The following is a 27,026-nucleotide window of genomic DNA, read 5'->3' as shown; positions in this document are numbered from 1 at the left end:
GGTGCCACCACCCGGAGAAAGCGTGACCCCCTGCGCGTGCGCAAACTTAAGGCCGTCGTGCGAGGGGCGGGACCTGACCCTCCGCGCCCCGCCCAAGGCCTGAGCTTGCGGAAACCCTGCTGGTAGCCAGCAGGTCCCCGCATCTTTTCCTCTGTCCGCTGACGCTGCCCTGGCAGCTTCAGAGTTAGTGCTAGAGCAGAGTGCTGCCGCTGCAGCCCAGAACTCAGCGGGGAAGGGGGCCGTACCAAGGGCTTCCGAGGAATGGAGACCGCGCCTCCAGGTGGGAGTGATGGCTCAGACCCCTACCGGCATCTAGCCAGTGTTTCAGCTCGGCTCCTTGTCTGTGCCTCGCTTTCTTCGCCTATAAGATGGATTAACAAATCACGAAGTTGAGAATTAGAATGTGAGCTCGAACGTTGACTAATTAATGGCTTTTTTTTCCTCGAGGGCTTGACTCGGCAGGTACTATGGCTGGCACATAGTAAAAATTCAACATGTATTTGTGAAATAAATGAATTTCTATTCTATGAATTTCCCACACCCCGCCCTGAGTTGCTGAGTCAAATGAGATGACATCTGTCAGGGGTTTGCCGAGCATTGTCTTCACAGACCTTCCATCAATGGCGTCCCCTGTTAGAAACCCATCGTATCAACGGGGCAGACAGTGCAGCTCACCAGCAGTGGCAACTTGCTGGAGATGCCCAGGAGATTTTAAAATATCAGGGCCTTGGGCTCTCCTAGACCCCCAAAAGCACCACCACCAGTCCCTGATTGATTGTTGTCTCTATAGCTTCAGCTTCCTTTGGAATGTATGAGACAGGGGCACTCGAGTGTCCTCAGAATGTGGTTGCGAGTCTTGGTCAGGAAGAACAAAGCACATTAATCTCTCTGGACGGTGGGTATTTTGGGCAGGTGTCTCCTCCATTCTCTGTGACTGGCTTTGATTTGGTGAAGTGCTTGGAGGGAATCAAAAGCCTCAACTGGAGTTGGGAACAAATTCTTCACCTTCCACTCCTGGCAGCAGGCAGAGCTTTTGCCTTGCTTAGCTCAAGGAAGAATTACGGCCAAATAGTTGAGAGGATACAGATGAAATAGGTCCAAACACTGCTTGAGATGGTCCTGGAAGCTGCCACCAATCAGGGACCCCCTCTGGGATCCTGCTTCCGTGTGAAAGGAAGTTTCCACACTAATCAAGTGTTGCAACACTTGGTTCTCCCCTGCCTAGAGGCAGCTGTGTGTCACAGCCCAAAATTGCCTGCCTCAGCAGTGATAACCTGGCAGAGCCATTAGCCCAACCCTTTCAGTTCTGGTACCGGGCAGTGGGCTCACTCCACTCGCTGCCTAGGCCCTTCGACGCTCCCACCCAGAAATGATGACATGGCTAGTGAGGCTGACAGTCTTGCTGTAATTGGGAGAAAACGGGCTGCAGCACATTTGGCAGATTGAGAGTCACCAGCAGCCAATGTCAGGGGTTGTGCAGGCAGCTGAAGGGCTCAGGGCTCCCTGCCTCACATGGTGAAAGAGGAAGAAAGAGGTCAATTGGGAAAACTGGTCCCTGGGGCTGCTTCCTCTCTTCACTCACAGGAAGGTGGGGAAGGGCATCATCTCCCTTTGCTGCCAACGTTTCCTTTGGGAGAGGCTAGAGAGGGTTTATAAAAGTCTCCTAGTGGAGACAACCTACCCCATTGGCCCCCAGCTGGCCTCTGCTCCCTTCCAGTCACTTCACAGCAGAGTCCAAATCTAGAACCCTGTGTGTTTCATAGGCCTGAGGGTGGTGGGGGGAGGACAGGGTGGCCAGAGGCAAGGGGTGGGGGATCGGGGCAGTGGCCATTCTTTGCAGTTCCAGGGAAACAGGGCCTTTCTCCCAAGCACCCTGCACAGGCTCAGTGGCAGCACTGGCCACTTGCCTTCCCAGGAGGGTCCCAAACCCCAACGGAGTGCCTCAGAGTGGAGAGGGTTCAAGCAAGGAAGACCACAAAGATGATGAAGAAGACAATGAGGATGAGGAAGATTTTGACCATGAGCCACCGGTTGGAGGTGACTGACTGGAAGTACTTGAGGATCTCTGAATGGGCGGCCTCAACATCCAGCTGGGCTCCTAGCACGTTCTCGTCGATCCTGGGGACAAGGCCGGGAGAAGAGGAAACAAAAGGACACTGGATTAAAAAGAATGCTGCTGAAGTCTATTTATTGACATGGAAAGATGGTCACAATATGATCCCATTCTTATATATATTTGTGTATAGAAAAGGTTTTGGAAGGACACTATAAACAAGTTATTTCTGGCTTGAAAACCAACTCTGCCATTTATTAGCTTAAGACTCTTTAGTCTAACTTCAAGCTTCATTTTCCTCACCGGCAAAATGAGGATAACCCAAGCCCTGCCTTCTCTCAGGCTGCTGTCAGTCTTCAATTAGTTAGTATAAAGTCCCTAACCCACAAGAGCCCCAAAAATGTTAGTTATAATTTTTGCTCGTCGGTATTTAGATTTTTATCTGGTGAGTATGTATTATATTTATTGTAAGGGGAAAAATGTTCACAGACCATTACGGTCAAGAAATCATGGTTCTGAGTGAAAAAGGAAAACGTAATGACATGGACAGGAAGTCAGGGGATAAGAAAAGCTCTATGGCCAGCCATGGTGGCTCACGCCTGTAATCCTAGCACTTTGGGAGGCTGAGGTGGGCAGATGGCTTGAGCTCACAAGTTTGAGACCAGCCGAGGCAACATGGGAAAACCCCATCTCTGCAAAAAATACAAAAATTAACTGGGTGTGGTGGTGTGACCCTATAGTCCTAGCTACTTGGGAGGCTGAGGTGGGAGGACAGCTTGAACCCATGAGGTTGAGGAGCTCGAGGATGCAATGAGATTGTGCCACTGCACTCCATCCTGGGTGACATAGCAAGACTTTATCTCAAAAAAAAAACACACACACACACACACACACACACACACCAAAAAAAAAGGTATATGGGCCCTAGTTTTGGCCGGGCTGTAATCCCAGCACTTTGGTAGGCCCAGGCATGAGTATCACTTGAGCCTAGGAGTTGGAGACCAGCTTGAACAACATGGCAAGACTCTGTCTCTATTAAAAAAAAAAAAAAAAAAAATTAAATAAGTATATCGGAGGATGTGTGTGAGTAGATCACAAGCAAATATGACAAGATGTTATGGGCCTTGCGGATGCACGGATTTTGGTTTCCTCTGGGGCTCCTAGAGCCAATGCCCTGCAATACCAAGGGATGAGTGTGCTTGGTCTGACAGCACCTTGAACAAGTGATTCAATTGACATCAGCAATAAAGGGACAACCTCATCAAGTGCCTACTAATGTAATCATCATGGCAAAAGTATTTACCCTAATTTCATCAATGTTTAATTTGTCATGAAAAATAAAACAAAAGGCACACTAAAAAGACACATCGAATACAAAATGTGAATCTTCCTGGGTCTTAAAAGAAAAAGAGATAAAAACTTCTGTTTTAAGTATCAGATGGGGGCCGGGCGTGGTGGCTAACGCCTGTAATCCCAGAACTTTGGGAGGCCGAGACGGGCGGATCATGAGGTCAGGAGATTGAGACCATTCAGGCTAACACGGTGAAACCCCGTCTCTACTAAAAATGCAAAAAATTAGCCAGGCCTGGTGGTGGGCAACTGTAGTCCCAGCTACTCGGGAGGCTGAGGCAGGAGAATCCCTGGAACCCAGGAGGCGGAGCTTGCAGTGAGCTGAAATTGCACCACTGCACTCCAGCCTGGGTGACAGAGTGAGACTGCATCTCAATAATAACAACAACAACAATAATAATAATAATAATAATAAATAAAATAAATATCAGATGGGGAAACTTGAACATGGGCTGATTACTGGATCATGTTGGAGAATTGTTAATTTTCTTAGCTTGAAAATGACATTATGGGCTGGGCGGGGTGGGTCACGCCTGCAATACCAGCACTTTGGGAGGCCGAGGCGGGTGGATTACGAGGTCAGGAGATTGAGACCATCCTGGCTAACACGGTGAAACCCCATGTCTACTAAAAATACAAAAAATTAGCCAGGCGTGGTGGCGGGTGCCTGTAGTCCCAGCTACTCAGGAGGCTGAGGCAGGAGAATGGCGTGAACCTGGGAGGTGGAGCTTGCAGTGAGCGGAGATCGTGGCACCGCACTCCAGCCTGAGCAACAGAGCAAGACTCCATCTCAAAAAAAAAAAAAAAGAAAAGAAAAAGAAAATGACATTACGGCTGTTCAGGAGAATGCCTTATTCTTAGCATGCTGAATGAAGTATTTCGGGATAAAACAGCATGAAATTTGCACCTACTTTCAAATAATTCAGCAAAAGAGAGAGGGGAAAGGCTGAGCATGGTGGCTCATGTCAATAATCCCAGCTCTTTGGGAGGCTGAGGTGGGCGGATCACAAGGTCAGGGGTTTGAGACCAGCCTGACAAACATGGTGAAAACCTGTCTCTACCAAAAATAGAAAAATTAGCTGGATGTGATGGCAGGCACCTGTAACCCCAGCTACTCAGAAGGCTGAGGCAGAAGAACCACTTGAACCCGGGAGGCAGAGGTTGCAGTGAGCCGAGATCTCGCACCGCTGCACTCCAGTCTGGGTGACAGAGCGAGATTCTGTCTCAAAAAAAAAAAAAAAAAAAAAAAAAAGAAAAAAGAAAGAAAGAGAGGAAAAAAAGTGATAAAATGTTAACAACTGGTGGCCAGACCAGATGGCCTATGCCTGTAATCCCAGCACTTGGGAAGCCAAGGTGGCTGGATTGCTTGAGTTTAGGAGTTTGAGACCAGCCTGGGGAAAATAGGAGACTCCGTCTCTACAAAGAAAAAATTTTAAAAATTAGCTGGACACGGTGGCATGTACCTGTTATTCCAGCTACTGGGGAGGCTGAGGTGGGGGGATCACTTGTGCCCAGGAGTTTGAGGCTGCAATGAGCCATTACTGCGCTACCGCACTACAGCCTGAGTGTCACCTTGTCTCAAAAGAAAAGAAAAAAACAAAGATGAAAACAAAGTTAGTGACTACAGGTGAAGGGAATATGAGTGTTTATTGTGCTATCCTCCCAACTTTTCTGTAGTTTGAATATTTTATGAGGTGAAAAGGAAAATGAGCAACATTCGATCAGTGGTTTTCACACCTTAGGAAAAATAAGAATCACCTGTTGAATTCTCAAATATAAAAATTCTCAAGTGTCACAACCAGAAATTCTAGGTTGGGGCCCAAGAATCTGCATCCCAAAGAACTTCAGACTTCATCAGTGGTTTATAGAGCAAGTGCTCAAACCCAGATCCACTGGCATGCAGGGAAGACGCATATGAATGTCTACACCTATTTTAAAGACTGCATCCTTTCATAAATTTATTTTGTATATGGTTGCCCATAAATTCTACTTCCTTATTTCCCTTTTATGTTCCAACATACTGTAAAATTGCTACTGAGCCATTCTGCTGAAAATACTGGCACTGATCCAATTAATTCAAGCCTCCCCCACCCCGGACTCCAACACATCCTTACCTCTAACTTTCTCAGGAGCAATGAGAAATAACCACTCCTTAAAATTCCTCTACCCCAAGTTCTAAGGACACATTTCTCTCTCTGCTTTCTTCTCTCATCTTCCTCAAACTTCCTCCTCAGTCTGGCCAGATTCTTCCCTTCTCTACATACCCCGACTCCATGGGGGATCTGTCCTGACCTTTTTCTCACTTTACCCACTGTCTCTGGGTTGTCTATGCCCAGGGTTTCACCAAGAGGCCACTGTCCTGAGTCCTTACCTCTAGCACTGCCTTCTCTTCGAAACATCAGAACATGAAATGCCTACTAAACTGTCATTTAGCTGTCCCATGAAGTCTGAGGCACTCAGCACATCCAGAACAAACCTAATTCTCACCCAGCATCAATCTGCTCACTTCTTCTTATGTTCTCTCCCTGACACCGAATTTCTTGCTGTGACACACAGGTCATTTGTGACCTGGCCTTGCCTCTCGCCACTCCCCCAGCCATGCTGAGTAATTCTGCACTCCTGAATCTACCAAGTTCTTTCTCATTTCTGTGCTGTTTTTCCCTCCATGGAACAGCTTCTCCTTTCCCCTTTTTGGGCTGGCATTCCCCTCAAGTCTTAGCTTGGTATCACTTCTGGGAAGGCCCCTTGGCCCCACCTAGGAGCAGTACCTACTCTGAGTTCTCTCGTCCCCTTTTTTTTTTTTTTTTTAATAGATATGGGGTCTCTGTGTTGCACAGGCTGTCTTGAACTCCGGGCCTCAAGTAATCCTGCCTTGGCCTCCCAAAGTGCTGGGATTACAGGGATGAGCCACCGCACCCAGCCTCATCCCCTTCTCTTCTTGCCCTATCATACTGGGCTGTTACTGTCAACTTATGTCTCTCCTACTAGTGAGCTCCAGGAGGACCAGAATGGTTTTTCACCCTCTTATCCTCAGACCCAGCAGGATAAGCTCACAGCAGCAATAAATGTTTGCTAAACCAATGAGCAAATGCATGCTAACAGTGAAAACTACTTACGACACTGTTTCAAGGAAGACTAGAATGTAAAGTTGCCTATATGCTATTTTATTTTAGATGTATATTGATTGAGGAAAGAACTCAAATATCTTTTATAAGCCTGTTTCACTGAATCTATAATAATATATATATATATTTTTTGAGTCGGAGTCTCTGTCACCCAGGCTAGAGTGCAGTGGCGTGATCTGGGCTCACTGCAAGCTTCGCATCCTGGGTTCACGCCATTCTCCTGCCTCAGCCTCCTGAGTAGCTGGGACTACAGGTGCCCGCCACCATACCCGGCTAATTTTTTTGTATTGTTATAGTAGAGATGCGGTTTCACTGTATTAGCCAGGATGGTCTCGATCTCCTGCCTTCGTGATCCACCTGTCTCAGCCTCCCAAAGAGCTGGGATTATAGAAGTGAGCCAATGTGCCCAGTCTTAATATTCTAATATTCAAAATACAACGTAGCTCAAGGAGCTATGGTGTTTATCGCCTGACTCTGCAAGGGGTTTCCTAGGTCTCAGCTGAAATAGATAAAAATCAGTCAGGCCAGGCACGGTGGCTTACGCCTGTAATCCCAGCACTTTGGGAGACTGAGGTGGGCGGATAATGAGGTCTAGGAGTTCGAGACCAGCCTGGCCAATATGGTGAGATGAGCCAATATGGCTCCTTCTCTACTAAAAATACAAAAATTAGCGGGCCATGGTGGCTTGCGCCTGTAGTCCCAGCTACTTGGGAGGCTGAAGCAGAAGAATCACTTGAACCCAGGAAGTGGAGGTTGCCACTGCACTCCAGCCTGGGTGACAGAGCCAGACTCCATCTCAAAAAAAAAAAAAGAAGGGCTGGGTGCGGTGGTTCATGCCTATAATCCCAGGACTTTGGGAGGCAGAGGTGGGCGGATCACGAGGTCAGGAGATCGAGACCACAGTGAAACCCCATCTCTACTAAAAATACAAAAAATTAGCTGGGCGTGGTGGTGGGCATCTGTAGTCCCAGCTACTCGGGAGGCTGAGGCAGAAGAATGGCACGAACCTGAGAGGTGGAGCTTGCAGTGGGTGGAGATCGCGCCACTGCACTCCAGCCTGGACGACAGAGCGAGACTCCGTCTCAAAAAAAAAAAAAAAAAAAAAGAGAAAAAATCAGTCAATTATTAGCCAGGCATGGTGGCACATGCCTGTAATCCCAGCTACTCAGGAGGCTGAGGCAGGAGAATCACTCGAACCTGGGAAGCAGAGGTTGCAGTCAGCCAAGATCGTGCCACTGCACTCCGGCCTGGGTGACAGAGACTGTCTCAACAAACAACAACAACAAATATCAGTCGATTCTCCTGACTCTAGGATCAAGACAGCTGTACTCACAGTACCTTATAAATGGCCGGTGCTCAACATACAGTAGTTGAATAAACAAACTTTTTTAAAATCAGTGGTTCCCAAACCTGGATGCTCATCAGAACTTCTACAGAATCTGTAAAAATGAAGCTCCCTGAAAGCCCACTCCATTCACGTCTCTCGAATCAGAATCTCCAAGTGTTTTCTTTTACCTTGGCCAATCAAATGTGTGAGGCTGCTTAGTGGATTGACGTTCAGAAAGTGGCTTTATACAAATGTAGGTGTTCACTCAGTTTCACATGATCAACAACGTAGAGTAAAAGCACTCTGCTAGATAACATGGGGAAGAAAGATCAATCAGGGTTGGACCTTGACTAAAGGGATAAGAGCAAGTGAGCAGGAGTGGATTCCTAAAACCTCCTACACCTCCTCTCCCCTATCCTCTCCTCTACTGGCCTTTCTTCTTTTTTTTTTTTTTTTTTTTTAAGACGGAGTCTCGCTCTGTCGCCCAGGCTGGAGTGCAGTGGCTGGATCTCAGCTCACTGCAACCTCCTCCTCCCGGGTTCACGCCATTCTCCTGCCTCAGCCTCCCGAGTAGCTGGGACCACAGGCGCCGGCCACCTCGCCCGGCTAATTTTTTGTATTTTTAGTAGAGACGGGGTTTCACCGTGTTAGCCAGGATGGTCTCGATCTCCTGACCTTGTGATCCGCCCGTCTCGGCCTCCCAAAGTGCTGGGATTACAGGCTTGAGCCACCGCGCCCGGCCTGGCCTTTCTTCTTAACGAGCTGAGAAGACTGAAGTGGTCTGAAGGTAAATGCCGCTCCACCCCCTGCATTGCTACAATAGCCTGTCTTCCCACCTATCACCAGCTCCTCTTAGAGCCAAGCCTCTCCTCGATTTGTGTGCTGGAGCCACTTCTCACCTTCCTAAGGACATCATTTCAAGAATTCTCCCATCTTTCTCCTACCTCATCATTTCAAAATTTATCTGTTGCATCATTCCCATTGGCATGCAAACATATCTTTATTTCTCTCAGCCTTTTAAACCCTCTAGACTCCTACCAGACATATTTGGAACAACTTGAGCACTGACAATAATCATTGCCCTAATAATAAGACAATACATTAAAACCTATAATTAAAACCTATAGTGATGCTCAGAAAAGAGGAAGAATTTAATTAATTTACTTGAGATGGAGTTTCGTTCTTGTTGCTCAGGATGAAGTACAATGGCATGATCTTGGCTCACTGCAACCTCCACCTCCTGGGTTCAAGCGACTTTCGTGCCTCAGCCTCCTGAGTAGCTAGGATTACAGGCATGTGCCACCACGCCCTAATTTTGTATTTTTAGTAGAGATGGGTTTCACTATGTTGATCAGCGTGGTCTCGAACTCCTGATCTCACGTGATCCACCCACCTCTGCCTCCCAAAGTGCTGGGATTACAGGTGTGAGCCACCGCACCCGGACTCTTTTTTCTTTTTGTTTTTTGAGACGGAGTTTCACTCTGTTGCCCAGACTGGAGTGCAACGGTGTGATCTCGGCTCACCCCAACTTCCACCTCCTGGGTTCAAGCGATTCTCCTGCCTCAGCCTGCCAAATAGCTGGGATTACAGGCATGTGTCACCACATCCGGCTAATTTTTTTTTGGGGGGATGGAGTTTCGCTCTTGTTGCCCAGGCTAGAGTGCAATGGTGTGATCTTGGCTCACTGAAACCGCTGCCTCCCGGGTTCAAGTGATTCTCCTGACTCAGCCTCCCGAGTAGCTGAGATTACAGGCATGCACCACCATGCTCAGCAAATTTTGTATTTTTAGTAGAAACAGGGTTTCTCCATGTTGGTCAGGCTGGTCTCCAGCTCCTGACCTCAGGTAATCCGCCCGCCTCGGCCTCCCAAAGTGCTGGGATTACAGGTGTGAGCCACCATGCCTGGCTTTCTGATTTAATTTTTAAAAACCTAATAAACAGTTTGGGGACAACTGGGAAAATGTAAACACTCACTGGATTTCACATAGTATTAGGAAATAGTTAATTTTAACAGATATGATAACTGGGTGTCTTTTTCTTTTTTTTGAGACAGAGTCTCGCTCTGTTGCCAGGCTGGAGTGCAGTGGTACAATCTCGGCTCACTGAAACCCACACATCCCAGGTTCAAGCGAGTCTCCCACCTCAGCCTCCCAAGTAGCTGGGACTACAGACACGCACCACCACACCCAGCTAATTTTTCTGTTTTTAGTAGAGACGGGGTTTCACCATGTTGACCAGGACGGTCTCAATCTCTTGACCCCGTGAACCGCCTCGGCCTCCCAAAGTACTGGGATTACAGGCATGAACCACTGCACCCGGCCAACTGGGTGTGGTTTTTATTTTTTTATTTTTATTTTTTGGGACAGAGTCTCGCTGTCGTAACACTCACTGGATAATACATAATTATTAGGAAATTGTTAATTTTCACAGATATTATAACTGGGTTATTTTTTATTTTTTGAGACAGAGTATCACTCTGTGGTGAGTGACACTCATTGGATAATACATAATATTAGGAAATCGGTAATTTTCACAGATAGGATAACTAGGTGTGTTTTTTTTATTTTCTGAGACAGAGTCTCGCTCTGTCGCCCAGGCTGGAGTGCGGTGGCACAATCTCAGCTCACTGCAACCTCTGCCTCCCAGGTTCAAGCACTTCTCCTGCCTCAGACTCCCAAGTAGCTGGGATCACAGACGTGCACAGTATGCCCATCTAATTTTTATATTTTTAGTAGAGACGGGGTTTCTCCATGTTGGCCAGGCTGGGCTCAAACTCCTGACCTCAGGTGATCTGCCCGCTTCAGTCTCCCAAAGTGCTAGGATTACAGGTGTGAGCCACCGTGCCCAGTCTGGTTTTAATTTATTTAATTTTTAAATTTTATTCTAGTTTCAGGGGTACACGTGCAGGTTGGTTCTATAAATAAATTGCATGTCTTGGGGCTTGGTATACATATTATCTCATCACCCAGGTAATAAAAAATACGGAATGCTTCCAAAATTTGTGCCATCCATGTGCAGAGGCCATGCTAACCTGTGTATCATTCAAATTTTAATATACGTCCTGCTGAAGTGAGTACTGGATGTAGTTTTTAAAGAGAATTTGTGTATTCTTAGGAGACGCATGTTAAAATATTTAAGGATTATGTGTCATGATATCGGCCACCTTGTGAAATGGTTCAGAAAAATAAAAGATAAAGCCAGTCTGGCCAACTGTGAACTGCTGAATGTAGGGTGTAGGTTGTAGATGTATTAGTGTTTACTATGGTTCTTTCAACTTACTGGTAAATTTAAAATTTTTCTTTTAAAAAATGTTTTAGAGACAGGGTCTCACTTTATTGCCCAGGCTGTAGTACAATGGCACCATCATAGCTTATTGTAACCTCCTACTCCTAGGCTCAAGTGATCTCCGCTCAGCCTCCTAAATAGCTAGGACTACAGGCATGTCACCATGCCAGGCTAATTTTCCATTTTCTTGGAGAGATAGGTTCTTGCTATGTTGCCTAGGCTGGTCCTGAACTTCTGGCCTTAAGCGATCTTCCCGCCTTGAACTCCCAGAGCGCTAGGATTACAGGTGTAAGCTACTTTGCCTAACCCCCAAATTTTCATATTAAAAAAACAAAAAAAGAAAACTTCTGATTAACTTCCTCCTATCAGCTATTACTCCATTTCCTTTCTCCATTTTGAAGCAAAACTCTTAGAGCTGTCCATTCTCCATCCTGGCTAACATGGTGAAACATCTCCTTTACCAAAAAAAAAAAGAATTAGCTAGGTGTGGTGGTGCATGCCTGTACTCAGGAGGCTGAGGAAAGAGAATTGCTTGAACCCAGGAGGTGAAGGTTGCAGTGAGCCAAGATCGCACCACTGCACTCCAGCCTGGCAACAGAGCAAGACTCTGTCTCAAAAAAAAAAAAAAAAAAAAAGAGCTGTCTATTCATCTATTCCTACTCTAATTGCTCTCTCTCATTCTTTTTTTTTTTTTGAGACGGAGTCTTACTCTGTCACTCGTGTTGGAGTGCAATGGCGTGATCTTGGCTCACTGCAACCTCAGTCTCCGGTGGTGGAGCATGCCACCACGCCCAACTAATTTTTTGTATTTTTAGTGGAGATGGAGTTTCACCATGTTACCCAGGCTGGTCTTGAACTCCTGGCCTCAAGTGATCTGCCTGCCTCAGCCCCACAAAGTGCTAGGATTACAGGCAAGAGCCACCATGGCTGGCCTCATTCTCTCTTAAACGCCATTGCATTCAAGCTTTTCCTCCCATCCCTCTATTGAATCTGACTCAAAGTCACCAATAATATCTACATTGCTGAATCCAATGACTATTTCTCACTCTTCGAGGTTCTGCTTCCAGTAATGCCTGGTTAGCTCCTATTAGACTGACCATTCCATAAATTACATAAACCACAGAAGAAATATAAAAAACAACCATCTTACTTCAGCCAAGGTAACTGCGTGCAGAAACAAAAAAGTTAATATTCTTTATAGAAACATAATCCAGAATCTTTATATCAATTATAACATGCATGATAAAATCCTCAATTAGTAGATAAACAACGAAACAGCAAACTGTGACCCATACCAAAAAGAAAAGACAATGGAAGGAACCATCCCTAGGATAATCCAGATGACGAGAATTACATTTTAAGGCAGCTATTATAACTGAGGGAAAATATGATTGTACTGACTAAGAAAGTAGTAAGTCACAGCAGAGAAACATAATCTCTAAAAAAGAACCAAGTGTAAATTTGAAACTGAAAATTATCTAAAAAAATTCACCAAATGGGCTTAACGGCAGATTGACCTGAAAAAATATATATATAATAAATATAAATAAATTTATTATATGAGACATGTATCTGGAAACATATAAATGTATATATTTCCAGATGGAAAGGACAGAAAGAGGCAGAAAAATGTTTAATAGCCAAATACTTCCTAAATTTAGTTAAAGACAAATATACACATAAAAAAAACTCAGAGGCTGGGCGTGGTGGCTCATGCCTATAATCCCAGCACTTTGGGTGCCCAAGGCGGGTAGATCACCTGAGGTTAGTAGTTCGAGACCAGGCTGCGCACCATGGCGAAACCCCAACTCTACTAAAAATATAAAAAATTAGCCAGGCGTGGTGGCTGGCGCCTGTAATCCCAGCTACTCAGGAGGCTGAGGCAGGAGAATCGCTTGAATTCAGGAGGTGGAGGTTGCAGTGAGCCAAGATTGTATCACTGTACTCCAGCCTGGGTGACAACAGCAAAACTCCATCTCAAAAAAAAAAAAAAAAAAGACATGATCAGGCTGGGTGCTGTGGCTCATGCCTGTGATACCAGCACTTTGGGAGGCAGAGGCGGGAGGATCACTTGAGGTCAGGAGTTCAAGACCAGCCTGGCCAACATAGTGAAACCCTGTCTCTACTAAAAATACAGAAAAAATTACCTGGGTATGGTGGTGGGTGCCTGTAATCCCAGCTATTCAGTAAGCTGAGGAACAAGAATCGCTTGAACCCAGGAGGTGGAGGTTGCAATGAGCCAAGATCGCACCACTGCACTCCACAGCCTGGGCAACAAGACTAAAAACACCGTCTCGGGAAAAAAAAAAAAAAGAACAAATCTGTATGAGCCAGGCACATTGGGAGGTCAAGGTGGGAAGATTTCTTGAGCCCATGAGTTTGAGACCTCCCTGGGCAACATGTGAAACCCTCGTCTCTACTAAAAAAAAAAAAAAAAAAAATCAGCCTGGTGTGGTGGTGTATGCCTGTAGCCCCAGCTACTAGGGAGGCTGAGGTGGGAGGTCAAGGCTGCAGTGAGCCATGATCGTGCCACTGCACTCCAGCCTGGGCAACAACAGAGTGAGACCCTGTCTCAGGAAAAAACAAAAAAAAAGTTAAGAAAAAAAAAAAAAAAAAACCTGTATATTCAGAATTCTATATCCAGAGAAAACATCCTTCAATAATGAAGGTGAGGCCGGGCGCGGTGGCTCACGCTTGTAATCCCAGCACTTTGGGAGGCCGAGGCAAGCGGATCACGAGGTCAGGAGATTGAGACCATCCTGGCTAACATAGTGAAACCCCTGTCTCTACTAAAAATATAAAAAATTAGCCGGCATGGTGGCAGGTGCCTGTAGTCCCAGCTACCTGGGAGGCTGAGGCAGAATGGCGTGAACCCAGGAGGCAGAGCTTGCAGTGAGACAAGATCACGCCACTGCACTCCAGCCTAGGCAACAGAGTGAGACTCTGTCTCAAAAAAAAAAAAAATGAAGGTGAAAAAAGTTTAGTTTCGATTTAGTTAGTGAAAAAGATTTTCTTTTCAGATGAAAGAAAACTGAAAGAAATTGTTGTCAGCAGATCTCCAATACAAAAAAAATACCAAAGGAAGTGCTTCTTCAGGATAAAGGGAAGAGATACCAGTGGGAAACTTAGATCTATTCAAGGAAGAATGAAGAACAGTGAAGATGGTAAATATGTGAGTACTATTACCACGTCTTCCTCTTAATTTCTTTAAAATACATTTAACTTTTAAATACCTTTTTTTTTTTTTTTTTGAGACAGGGTGTTGCGGTTACCCAGGCTGGAGTGCAGTGGCGCAATCTCGGCTCACTGCAACCTCCGCCCCCGGGGCTCAGATCCTCCTGCCTCAGACTTCACAGTAGCTGGGACCAAGAAGTGCGCCACCACGCCCAGCTTGTGTTTTTGTTTTTTGAGAGTTTTGCTCTTGTTGTCCAGGCTGGAATGCAATGGCATGATCTCAGCTCGCTGCAACCTCCGCCTCTAGGGTTAAAGTGATTCTACCACCTCAGGCTCCAGAGTAGCTGGGATTACAGGCATGTGTCACCATGCCCAGCTATTTTTTTGTTTTGTATTTTTAATGAGATGGGGTTTCACCATTTTGGTCAAGCAGGTCTCAAACTCCTGAACCTCAAATGATCCACCTGCCTCAGCCTCCCAAAATGTTAGGAATACAGGCATGAGCCACCACTCCCAGGCCAGTAAGTGGAGATGTTGAACAGGAATATGGATATATGGAGTTTAGGAGGCAGGTCTGGGACGGAGATTAAATATGGGCAGAATTGGCCGACACCTGTAATCCCAGCACTTTGGGAGGCCGAGGCAAGCGGATCACAAGGTCAGGAGATCGAGATCATCTTGGCTAACATGGTGAAACCCCGTCTCTACTAAAAATACAAAAAAAAATTAGCCGGGCATGGTGGGGGGCACCTGTAGTCCCGGCTACCTGGGAGGCTAAGGCAGGAGAATGGCGTGAACCCGGGAGGTGGAGCTTGCAGTGAGCCGAGATCGCGCCACTGCACTCCAGCCTGGGTGACACAGTGAGACTCTGTCTCAAAAAAAAAAAGGGGGCAGAATCTGGCCAGGCATGGTGGCTCACACACGTAATCCCAGCACTTTTAGAGGCCAAGGTGGGGAGATCACTCGAGGCCACACGTAATTTTTAATAAGGCTGGATTTAGGGCTGCCATTTTACCTTTTTTTTGAGACCAAGTCTCGCTCTGTTGCCCAGGCTGGAGGGCAGTGGCGTGATCTCAGTTCACTGCTCCGCCTCTTGGGCTCATGTCATTCTCCTGCCTCAGCCTCCCAAGTAGTTGGGACTACAGGCGCCTGCCACCATGCCTGGCTAATTTTTTGTCTATTTTTAGTAGAGACGAGGTTTCACCGTGTTAGCCAGGATGGTCTCGATCTCCTTACCTTGTGATCCGCCCACCTCGGCCTCCCAAAGTGATGAGATTACAGGTGTAAGCCACCATGCCCGGCACTATTTTCTATTTTTCTCTTTTATTTTTTGTTTCACTGTGTATCCTCTCTTGTCCTTCTTTTGAATTAACTGAAATTCTGGTTAAAATTCTACTTCCATTTCAATTTGGTTGTTGCTCTTCTTGCTATATGTCACTGTTGAGTTTCTCTTTTATTTCAGTGGTTGCTCTAAAGATGACAATATACCTTATTAACTTTTCACAGCCTACTTAAACTGTCAAAATCGGCCAGGCACGGTGCCTCACACCTGTAATCCTAGCACTTTGGGAGGCTAAGGCAGGCAGATCATGAGGTCAACAGATCGAGACTGTCCTGGCCAACACGGTGAAACCCCGTCTCTACTAAAAATACAAAATTTAGCTGGGCATGGTGGCAGGCACTTATAATCCCAGCTACTCGGGAGGCTCAGGCAGAATTACTTGAGCCTGGGAGGCGGAGGCTGCAGTGACCTGAGATTGAGCCACTGCACTCCAGCCTGGCGACAGAGTGAAACTCCATTTCAAAAAAAAAAAGAAAAAAAGAAAAACCTGTCAAAATCTTGAAACCCTCTTGCTTCATCCTTTATTCTATAGTTAAATTTGTTGCATCTATGTACCTTATAAATCCCAGAGTATATGCTATTATAATTTTTGTTTTAAAGTTAAATGTGGCCAGGCGCAGTGGCTCACATCTGCAATCCCAGCACTTTGGGAGGCCGAAGTGGGTGGACTGCCTGAGGTCAGGAGGTCAAGACCAGCCTGGTCAACATGGTGAAACCCCATCTCTGCTAAAAATACAAAAATTAGCTGAGCGTGGTATGGGTGCATGTAATCCCAGTTACTCAGGAGGCTGAGGCAGGAAAATTGCTTGAACCTGGAGGTTTTAGTGAGGCGAGAGGTGCCACTGCACTCCAGCCTGGACAACAAGAGAGAAACTCCACCTCAAAAATAAATAAATAAATAAAAATAAAGTTAACGCCGGGCATGGTGGCTCATGCCTGTAATCCCAGCACTTTGGGAGGCTGAGGTGGGTGGATCATGAGGTCAAGAGATTAAGACCATCCTGGCCAACATGGTGAAACTCTGTCTCTACTAAAAATACAAAAATTAGCTGGGCGTAGTCTCACACACCTGCAGTCCCAGCTACTCAGAAGGCTGAGGCAGGAGAATCACTTGAACCCAGGAGGCAGAGGCTGCAGTGAGCCAAGACTGTAACACTGCACTCCAGCCTGGCAACAGAGTGAGACTCTATCTCAAAAATAAAAATAAAAATAAATAAATAAATAAAATAAATAAAGTTAAATGTATTTGGCCAGTTGTGATGGCTCACACCTGTAATCCCAGCACTTTGGGAGGCCAAGGAGGGCAGGTCATTTGAGGCCAGGAGTTCAAGACCAGCCTGGCCAACATGGCAAAACTCCGCCTCTACTAAAAATACAAAATGTAGCTGGGCATGGTGGTGCACACCTGTGGTCGCAGATACTAGGGAGACTGAGGCATGAGAACCACTTGAACCTAGGAGGCAGAGGTTGCAGTGAGCCAAGATCGCGCCACTGCATTCCGGCCTGGGCGACAGAGCAAGGCTCTGTCTGAAACAAAAACAAACCCCTGCAATGGCTCCCTATGTCACTTGGAATAAAAGCTAAGGCCCACCAACGGTCCCAAGAGGTCTCAACAGTTCCCCTCTGACCACACCTTGTACAACTCTCTTCCTTACTGATCCCAGCTGCAGTAGTCTCTGCTGTCCGTTAACTCATCAGATATGTTGTCACCTGGAGGTCTTTGCCAGAGTCTATGTACCTAACTTCCTCACCTTCTCCCAAGTGTGATGCCAACTTCTTAATAAGGCCTACCTGCCTCCAAACCTGGCACTCCTGATTAGTTTATCCTGTGTTGACTCTTTTTTTTTTTTTCATTTATGACTTGTTTTTAAACATACTATTTATTTATCATGACTTTTTCACATCTATCTCCCTATGGCTACACGTTCCACAAGGGCAAGGATTTTGCCTCTTTTGTCCACTGCTGTATTTCCCATAACTGACTGACTGAATGCTAAGCACCACAGAGGAGGAGCAGATAAAACCTCTTGTAGTAGCAGGAGGTACCAGAGGAACAGAGAGGCCAGCCCATTGTTGGGCCTCTGCCTACATCCCTCCAGTACACCCTGTACTTCTCTATCCCTGTTCATTACTTTCTAGCCACGCAGGCCTTCTTGATTCTTGCGTATAGTTAGACTGTCCCATTACAAGGCTTTGCTCTAGCTGTCCACTCAGCCTAGAACACTCACTCTCTCTTCTTTGCCTGGCTGGATCCCTCTTGTCATTGAAGTCTCTACTTAAATGTGATGTCTTCAGAGCAGCATTCCCTACCACACGATCTGATATACCTACTTAGTCACTTTCTTATTTTTTCTTGAGGTGGAGTCTCGCTCTGTCACTCAGGCTGGAGCACAGTGGTTCCATCATGGCTCACTGCAGCCTCGACCTCCCATGCTTAAGTCATCCTCCCACCTCAGCCTCCCGAGTAGCTGGAACCACAGGCCTATGCAACCACATCTAGCTAATTTTTTTATTTTTGTAGAGATGGGGTTTCACCATGTTGCCCAGGCTGGTCTCGAACTCCTTAGTTCAGGTGACTGTGTGGGCCTCTCAAAGTGCTGGAATTACAGGTACCCATCCATTACTTTCTTAACGCATCATCCTACTTTAACCCTGTATACAGTCTTCATTACTACCTGAAATTTTGTTGGTCAATTTTTATTTTTATTTTTTGACACAGAATCTGGCTCTGTCGCCCAGGCTGGAGTGCAGTGGCATCATCTTGGCTCACTGCAACCTCTGCCTCCCAGGCTCAAGCCATCCCCCAACCTCAGTCTCTCGAGTAGCTGGGACTACAGGCCCATGCCACCATGCCCAACTAGTTTTTGTATTTTTTTGTAGAGACAGGGTCTCACTTTGTTGCCCAAGCTGGTCTTGAATTCCTGAACTCAAGCAATCTGCCTTGCTCGGCCTCCCAAATGCTGCCTATGGGATTACAGGTGTGAGCCACCATGCCAGCCTCATCAGTTCTTTTCCACAGCTGTCCTCATCTGCCCTATCAAATTCCATACACTTACACATGCTACAAAGTAGCTCCAGAGAGACTTTACTGTCCTATTTGCCACTGTATCTCCCGCACCTGCAACAGTGCCTCACATGAACAGGTGCTCAATAAATACTTGTTGGGTGGATGGAAGCAGGTGAACTGGGTCCCATGGGTGGGCAGAATTCACTCTATCTTCCAAAGGGCATCAAGCAGTCCCTGGGGACTTTAAGATGCCAATCCACGGGGAAGAAAGCTCCTCTGTTTGGGGTGAGAGAGTATGTCTCACCTCTGAATGGTTTCCTCCTGTTCCTTAACCATGTGTGCCAACTGCTGAAAGATGGAGCCCAGCTCAACAATTGTTGACTCAATGTTCTGCATGGTGTCTGCCCGGCTCTGGATGTAGGAATCCTTCAGGAGAGGGAGAGAGCATGTGAGCACCATCAGCTTCTTCAGGGTCAGACCTGCATCTTTACAGCCCTCCCAGCTTGCCATTCTGCCCATGGCACACTCCAAACACTCTCTGGGGAACCACAGAGGATAATGGAGAAGCTGATTCTCCCTAGTTCAGAGCCTGGGTACCTGCTCGTCAATGAGCTGCAGCTGCTGGCTGGTCCGAGAGTCCATCATGTCAATGGCGACATCCTTGGAGGCATGGGACTCTGCCCCCAAAACCACAGCACCACCCCCTGGGGGAGAAAACAGGACGTGGCACATCTTCACAGTTAAAAGCAGGTTCAAAGCCCACATGCTCTGGATTTGAATCCCAGCTCTGGCACTTACTAGCCTTGTGACCCTGGACAGGTCATTTAACCTCTCTGAGCCTCAGTTTCCTCACCTGTAAAATGGGGGATAATAATAGTTGCTTTCTCAAAGGATGGTTGTGAAAATTAAATGAGAGAATGTGAATAAAGGTAAGTGTATGAAAAAAATTAGAAATTATCATTCTTCTGAATATAACTGAATTCACCCCAACAGTGAGAATGTGGGAGTCTAAATGTGGATCACGAATCTCAACCATCTGGTTCGGCCTCTGAGAGATAAGAGCCTAGAAATTTCCTTGACCCTCCACTCTCCTACCCAACCAGTGCCTTCACAGGATGCCATCACAACCAGAGTAAGTAACCTTACCTCCCGGGGCTTCCCGTTTTACCTCTGACTTACCCAGGTGGTTAGGGGCAAGGGGCAGGGCTGACACAGGTGCCCGGGAGAACTGCTCTCTCCGGCTCCTCTGCTGCTTCAGGTTCTGGGGTTGGGGAAAAATGCAAAGGACCTGAAGCCACTAGAAAGCAGGCATGTTAAAGAGACTCCCACCACTGGACCCATGACCCTGTAGAACCTGTACCTTCCCCATTTCCTCTTGGATCTTTACCCCCATATTCCTATCCCTCCTAGGCAAATTGTTCTCACCTCTGTCCTCACTTCTAAAACCGATTTGAAGTCATTGGACATAGAAGCCAGTTTCGACTAGAAGAAAAGGAGAGACAGTCAACCAAAGAAGACTCCACGTTCTTCCCCTTTGCCTCCTTCCCTTCCTCCCCAGCTCCCACCTGCAAGGAGACCACAATGGTGTTGGAGTGGGTCTGCAGGTGCCGGCCACTCTGGCTGCCCTTGGCCCTCACGAAATCCTGGAGCTGAGCAATTTGTTTGTTGAGGCTACTGATGTCCTGGTAAAAGAGTCCAGGGAAAAACAAAGTATTAGCCAAGGAGTCCTCAGTCAGCATCTCTCCCAATGGCCATCTCTGGTAGGAAGGGCAAGGTGGAAGTTACTAGCTGGAGTGAGAGTATCCCAGACAGTCAGACCAGATGGGCCTGCTAGGATTTTCCAAGGTCTAGTGTTTGCTCTGGCTCAGTTCCTGCAGAGAAGAGCTAGAAAGAGGCAAAGTAGGCCTTCATCCATTTGTAAATAACTTGTTTACTCCTCCAGCCTACTGCCCTCCTCCATTCTGTGAGGCCATGCTCTTGGCCACAGAACCCTTTCAAAGGCCAAAATCTTGGGTCTAGAGCATGACCAACAAAGCCCCTGGACAGTACTAAGGAAAAGGGAAGAGTCAAAGGCACTGTAGCTTCAAGAGGCATCAACAGAATTATATTTATACACACAATTCCTCAGTGGCTCACATCTGTAAACCCAGCACTTTGAGAGGCCAAGGCAGACAGATCATGAGGTCAAGAGATTGAGACTATCCTGGCCAACATGGTGAAACCCCATCTCTACTAAAAATACAAAAAATTAGCTGGGTGTGGTGGCGCATACCTATAGTCCCATAGTCCCAGCTACTTGGGAGGCTGAGGCAAAAGAATCGCTTGAACCTGGGAGGCGGAGGTAGCAGTAAGCCTAGATCGCACCACTGCACTCCAGCCTGGCAACAGAGTAAGACACCGTCTTTAAAAAAAAAAGAAAATAAAAGTTATTATTGGCCTGGCGCTGGGGCTCACGCCTGTAATCCAGCCCTTTGGGAGGCTGAAGTGGGCAGACCACCTGAGGTCAGGAGTTTGAGACCAGCCTGACCAACATGGAGAAACCCCATCTCTACTAAAAATACAAAATTAGCTGGGCATGGTGGCATGTGCCCAGCTATTCGGGAGGCTGAGGCAGGGGAATCACTTGAACCCAGCAGACAGAGGTTGTGGTGAGCTGAGATCACACCACTGTGCTCCAGCCTGGGCAACAAGAGTGAAACTCTGTCTCAAAAAATAATAATAAATAAATAAATAAATAAATAAATAAAAGTTGTTATTACAGTTGAGTGCAGTGGCTCACACCTGTAATTCCAGCACTCTGGGAGGCCGAAGTGGGTGGCTCACTTGAGGTCAGGAGTTTGAGACCAGTCTGGCCAACATGGTGAAACCCCTTCTCTACTAAAGATAAAACAATTAGACAGGCATTGGTGGCGGGTGCCTGTAGTCCCAGCTACTGGGGAGGCTGAGGCAGGAGAATCGCCTGAACCTGGGAGGTGAGGGTTACAGTGAGCCAAGATCACACCACTGTACTCCCACCTGGGCAAAAGAGCAAAACTCTGTCTCAAAAAAAAAAAAAAAAAAAAAATCCAGGTATGAGGGCATGTCCCTATAGTCTCAACCACTCAGGAGGCTCAGGCTGGAGGATAGCTTGAGCCCAGGAGTTAAGGGCTGCAGTGAGCTAGGATCATACCACAACACTCCAGTCTGGTCAACACAGTGAGACCCCCTCTCTAAAAACAGAAACTTGCTCTGGGTCCCCATGGCAATGGAAAATGACAGGAAGACACAAGTGATCTGATTGGAATGCTGGGCTCTCCTGATGGCTAGTAGCTCACCTGTTTGATGATATATGTTAGTTCTTCAATTTCCACTGCTTTGTCATCAAAGAGGGACTTGCGCTTTGCCACTACAGAGACAGACAAGAAGCCACAATGGGTAAGGTCAACGACAAAACTCAGGGAATATAGCCCTCAGCCCTCTTTGATTTACTGCCCCACTTCTGAAAGACCCCAAGAACACTCACAGATTGTCAGCTTCTCCAGCTTGGCAAATGTGTTGCTAAGGTCTTTCCCAATGCGCCTGCAAATGACCACTAGTGAGACTGGGGGAAAGGGCAGGAGGCCTTTTCCCACATAAGCTCCAGCACAACCAGTCCCAGACTTCACAGCCAAGGCCACTGATCACAAGTCTGCTTTTCTTCAGACATTGTATCACCCCACCAGAAAGCTTCTCTCAACTCACTTGGCCATGAGGGTGAATTCACTGCGTTGTCGGACAGCACGCAAAGCTGGCTTATTTGTCTGGATTCCATTCTGAAAAGCAATGGCAGGAGGGGACAACTTTAGTTCTCCCTTCCCCAGTTCCAGCTTTTACTCTTCCTGAGAAGTCCACTAAACTATCTCTAGTACTGGTGGCATCCATCAGATGGTCCAGACTTATGAGTGGAAGTCATTTAGAGTCCAGATTTGAAGACAAGTAGATCTGAGGTCAAATCTTGACTCACCACTTACTAGCTGGGGGATTTGGGGCAAGTTACTTAAAACATTCTGAATCTCTACTTCCTCTTCTATAAGATGAAGACAATCCACACATCTCCCATTGTTGTTGCTAAGGTTAAATAACAAAAAGGCTGAAAAGTACTTCAGTCAACTATCTGGTACATAGTAAGCACTAAATAAATGGTAGCTAGTATTGCCATTCTATTCCTCAAATCAGGAAATCAGTAAGGATGACTGCAAAGTTCTTGGAGATCATATAGAAGAGCAGCTTTACCGTGAGCTGAAAAACACTTTTTTATAACTTTACTGTTTTTGAGACAGGGTCTCACTCTGTCTCCCAGGTTGGAGTATAATAGCATGATCATAACTCATAACTTGCTGTGGCCTCGACATCCTGGGCTCGAGCGATCCTTCCACTTCAGCCTCCCAAGCAGCCGCGACTACAGGGCACACCACCACACCTAGCCAATTTTTAACTTTTTGTAGAGATAGGGTCTTGCTATATTGCCCAGGCTGGTCTTGAACTCCTGGGCTCGCACAATCCTCCCACCTCAGCCTCCCAAGTACTGGGATTACAGGTGTGAGCCAGCATGCCCAGCCATCAGTAAAAATATTTAAAAATACAGTTACTCAGCCAGGCGTGGTGGCTCACGCCTGTAATCCCAGCACTTTGGGAGGCTGAGGCAGGCAGATCACGAGGTCGAGAGATCGAGATCAACCTGGCTAACATGGTGAAACTCTGTCTCTACTAAAAATACAAAAAATTAGCCAGGTACGGTGGCATGCACCTGTAGTGCCAGCTACTCAGGAGGCAAAGGCAGGAGAATCGCTTGAACCTGGAGGCTGCAGTGAGCCGAGATCCCACCACTGCCCTCCAGCCTGGGTGACAGAGCGAGACTCCGTTTCAAAATAAGTAAATAAATACAGTTACTTGGCTGGGTGCAGTAGCTCATGCCTGTAATCCCAGCATTTTGGGAGGCCAAGGCAAGCAGATCACAAGGTCAAGAGACGGAGACCATCCTGGTGAACATGGTGAAACCCCGTCTCTACTAAAAATACAAAAACTAGCTGGGTGTGGTGGCACGCGCCTGTAGTCCCAGCTAATCGGGAGGCTGAGGCAGGAGAATCACTTGAACCCAGAGGCGGAGGCCGAAGTGAACCCAGATCATGTCACTGCACTCCAGCCTGGCAACAAAGCGAGACTCCGTCTCAAAAAACAAACAAACAAACAAAAAAATACTTACTCAGGTGCTTGTAACCCCAGCACTTTGGGAGGCTGAGGCGGGCAGACCACCTGAGGTCAAGAGTTTGAGACTAGCCTAACCAACATGGAGAAACCCCGTCTCTATTAAAAATACAAAATTAGCCGGGCGTGGTGGCACATGTCTGTAATTCCAGCTACTTGGGAGGCTGAGGCAGGAGAAACACTTGAACCCAGGAGGCGGAGGTTGCAGTGAGCTGAGATCACGCCATTGCACTTCAGCCTGGGCGACAAGAGCAAAACTCCCATCTCAAAAATAATTAATTAATTAAATAAATAATTAGAAAGCACTCCCAAATTTTTTTTTAAGAGGAGCTGAGTGCAGTGGCTGACACCTGTAATCCCAGCACTTTGAGAAGATGAAGAAGGTGGATCACTTGAGCACAGAAGTTCGAGACCAGCCTGGGCAACATGGTAAAACCCCGTCTCTACCAACAAAACAGAAATTAGGCAGACATGGTAGTACATGCCTATAATCCCAGCTACTGAGAAGCCTGAGGCAGGAGGGCTGCTTGAGCCCAGGAGGGCAGATGTTGTAGTGAGCTGAGATAGAACCACTGCACTCCAGCCTTGGTGACAAGAGTGAGACCCTGTTTCCAAAAAAGGAGAGAGAGGCTGGGCGCAGTGGCTCATGCCTGTAATCCCAGCACTTTGGGAGGCTGAGGAAGGCAGATGACCTGAGGTCAGGAGTTCAAGATCAGCCTGACCAACATGGTGAAACCCCGTCTCTACTAAAAAAAAAAATACAAAATACTAAAAAAGACGGGCGAGGTGGCAGGCGCCTGTAGTCCCAGTTACTCAGGAGGCTGAGGCAGGAGAATGGCGTAAACCCGGGAGGCGGAGCTTGCAGTGAGCTGAGATCCGGCCACTGCACTCCAGCCCGGGCAACAGAGCAAGACTCCGTCTCAAAAAAAAAAAAAAAATACAAAAATCAGCTGGGAACGGTGACGGGCACCTGTAATCCCAGCTACTCCAGAGGCTGAGGCAGGAGAATCGCTTGAACCGGGGAAGAGGAGGTTGCAGTAAGCTGAGATTGCACCACTGCACTCCAATCTGGGCGACAAGAGCGAAATTCCTTCTTAAAATAAAAAAAATAAAAAAATAATAAAAAGAGAGGAAGAGACTGGGCCTTGCTCAGCCTTCTAAGTAGGTGGGACTACAGGCACATGCCACCACGTCCAGCTTTTTTTTTTTTCTTGTAGAGACAGGGTCTTGCTTCATTGCCCCTGCTGGTCTCTAACTCCTGGCTTCAAACGATCCTCTGGCCTAGGCCTCCCTAAGTGCTGGAATTACAGGTATGAGCCACCACATCCAACCCTAAGTTATTTTGATACAAATTACTGGTCTAGGGCCAGGTGTTTGTGTCCAGACCAACCTGGGCAACATAGTGAGACACTGCCTGTACGAAAAAATTTAAAAATTAGCTGGGTGGTGCATCCATGTAGTCCCAGCTGCTCAGGAGGCTGAGGAAAGAGGATCCCTTGAGTCTAAGAGTTCAAGACTGCAGTGAGCTATCATCATGCCACTACACTCCAGCCTGTTGACAGAGTTGAAAACAGATCTCAAACAAAAACAAAAACAACAAATTACTGACCTAGAAAATGTCCTTAATCTTACAGAGATAAAAACTAAGATGTAACTAGATTAACTAATTTTCTCATGGTTACAGAGCAAATTTATGGTAGAAATATATTGGAAAATTCAAGGTGCGTGTTTCTCAGCTAAAGGCTCTTCCTAGAACTTGTTCCTTATTCACACCAATTATATTGCAGCCAAGTACTCTCTGAAGTACTCCCTCCAGAATAGCAATCCTGCCCTCCAAGGGATTCCTCCTAAAAAAAGGTCTAAGTCCTTGCCTCTAGTTAGCCAGCCGACCTCTTCTCTGTTGCTTACAGACCCTACTGGCTCCATCCAAGCCTATCAGTTCCATCAGGTACCCCCAAGAATTACTTCAGTTAACAGTGGTGGAGCACAGTCCTTCCTAGATTTGAGTATGGCTCACTCCTCGCCTTTTCCACTCCAGGTCCTTACCTGACGGGTCTGCAGCGACTTGCAGGCAGACAGAAACTCCTGGGTCCGATCCCGGCAGGACATGGTGTCGGGAGGGGGAGGGACGAGGGTCACTGGGGGGGGTAGAGGGGCGATGTCGCTGCTGCTACTGCCAGCAGGTGCAGGGGACAGGACCTGTGTCTTTGAGAGACCCAGGTAGACACCCTGATCCGTGTTCTTAGACCCGTAGCGTTTCCGCGGGATCATTGAGACGCATAACCTCGGACTGTTGTGGAGGGGAGAGTGTCATTCCCCAGGCAGCTTCTTTCCCCAAACTCCCCCGCCCCACCCCAATCAACAAATCCTCGAGCCCCTTCCGCACTTCTCATGGACTTTCGCGCCCAAGACGCTCGCAGATCCTGGGGCGGGCCAGCAGCGAAAAGGGCCCTGCTTTTCCCCTGTCCCAAGTCGAACCCGCTTCAGACTCTTCTTCCAACTTGGCTCTGGCGGCCAGAGCGCGGGCCGGGGGCCCTGAAGCAGAGACAGGGCCAGAGCCAAGTCCCGTGGCCCTAAGACTGCGGCCCGGCCCGTGTAACTGCCCCGGGCCCTAACCCAGTCCTTTCGTTTCCGTGGTTTCCTTCGGCCCCTCGGGGGGGGGGGCCGGTGACAGACCTCCAAAGACTGACACACTTCGGTGGGCGGAGGGGGAAACCTCTGGGTGTTTATTTGAAACAGGAAGTCCCACCCCCCACCCAAGGTCCGCCTTCTGGAAGACTTCAACCACTCATTAGCTAAGGCCGACGTCTCTCTCAACAGAGGCTTTCCTGATTGGACGGCAAGGAATTCGCTCACCAGGAGCCGGGCCGGCAGGACTTGCCTGCTCGCCCCTGGTTCCCTTCCCCCCGCCAGTCGTCGCCCCTGTAAAACCACTGCCCCAGAGCTGACACGGCGGCCAGACCCCCTCTTAGAGCAAGTCTTACCTCCCCTCTGCCGCCTGCCGCCGCCGCCACTACCAATCTCGCCGGCCGTCACTGCTTAATCCACGGGAACTGAAGCCGCCGAAACCCTACCAGACTAGAAGCGGCCACGTCACCTACACGTAACCCCACCCCCGGCGACGAGGGGGCGGTCCCACG

At 47.4% G+C, this 27,026-nt stretch overlaps 1 protein-coding gene and 1 non-coding gene across 3 annotated transcripts; both read right to left on the bottom strand.

Annotated features, from left to right (window-relative positions):
- Positions 1–1,385: 1,385 nt before the first annotated feature.
- STX5 (syntaxin 5) lies at positions 1,386–27,026 on the bottom strand. Of its 2 annotated transcripts, none has more exons than XM_023186257.1 (11): positions 26,871–27,026; positions 25,933–26,176; positions 22,384–22,454; positions 22,166–22,221; positions 21,978–22,048; positions 20,229–20,345; positions 20,089–20,145; positions 19,843–19,924; positions 19,261–19,367; positions 18,968–19,089; positions 1,386–2,118 (listed from the first exon to the last, which is right to left on the bottom strand). In XM_023186257.1, the coding sequence occupies exons 2-11, from the start codon at positions 26,155–26,157 to the stop codon at positions 1,959–1,961; spliced, it is 1,068 nt and encodes a 355-aa protein (XP_023042025.1). In that variant the 5' UTR covers positions 26,158–26,176; positions 26,871–27,026; the 3' UTR covers positions 1,386–1,958. The 2 variants fall into 2 exon arrangements, with proteins under 2 accessions (XP_023042025.1, XP_023042026.1); XM_023186258.2 differs by having other exon boundaries at positions 25,933–26,024; positions 26,871–27,008.
- LOC111522495 lies at positions 10,831–10,932 on the bottom strand. The gene has a single exon (XR_002725258.1). It is a non-coding gene; the product is annotated as a U6 spliceosomal RNA (small nuclear RNA).

This window comes from Piliocolobus tephrosceles, chromosome 13 (assembly GCF_002776525.5).
Source record: "Piliocolobus tephrosceles isolate RC106 chromosome 13, ASM277652v3, whole genome shotgun sequence".
In the NCBI taxonomy this organism is placed as follows: Eukaryota; Metazoa; Chordata; class Mammalia; order Primates; family Cercopithecidae; genus Piliocolobus; species Piliocolobus tephrosceles.
Note: the sequence above shows the minus strand (reverse complement) of the source record. Positions and strands in the feature narration are given on the sequence as shown.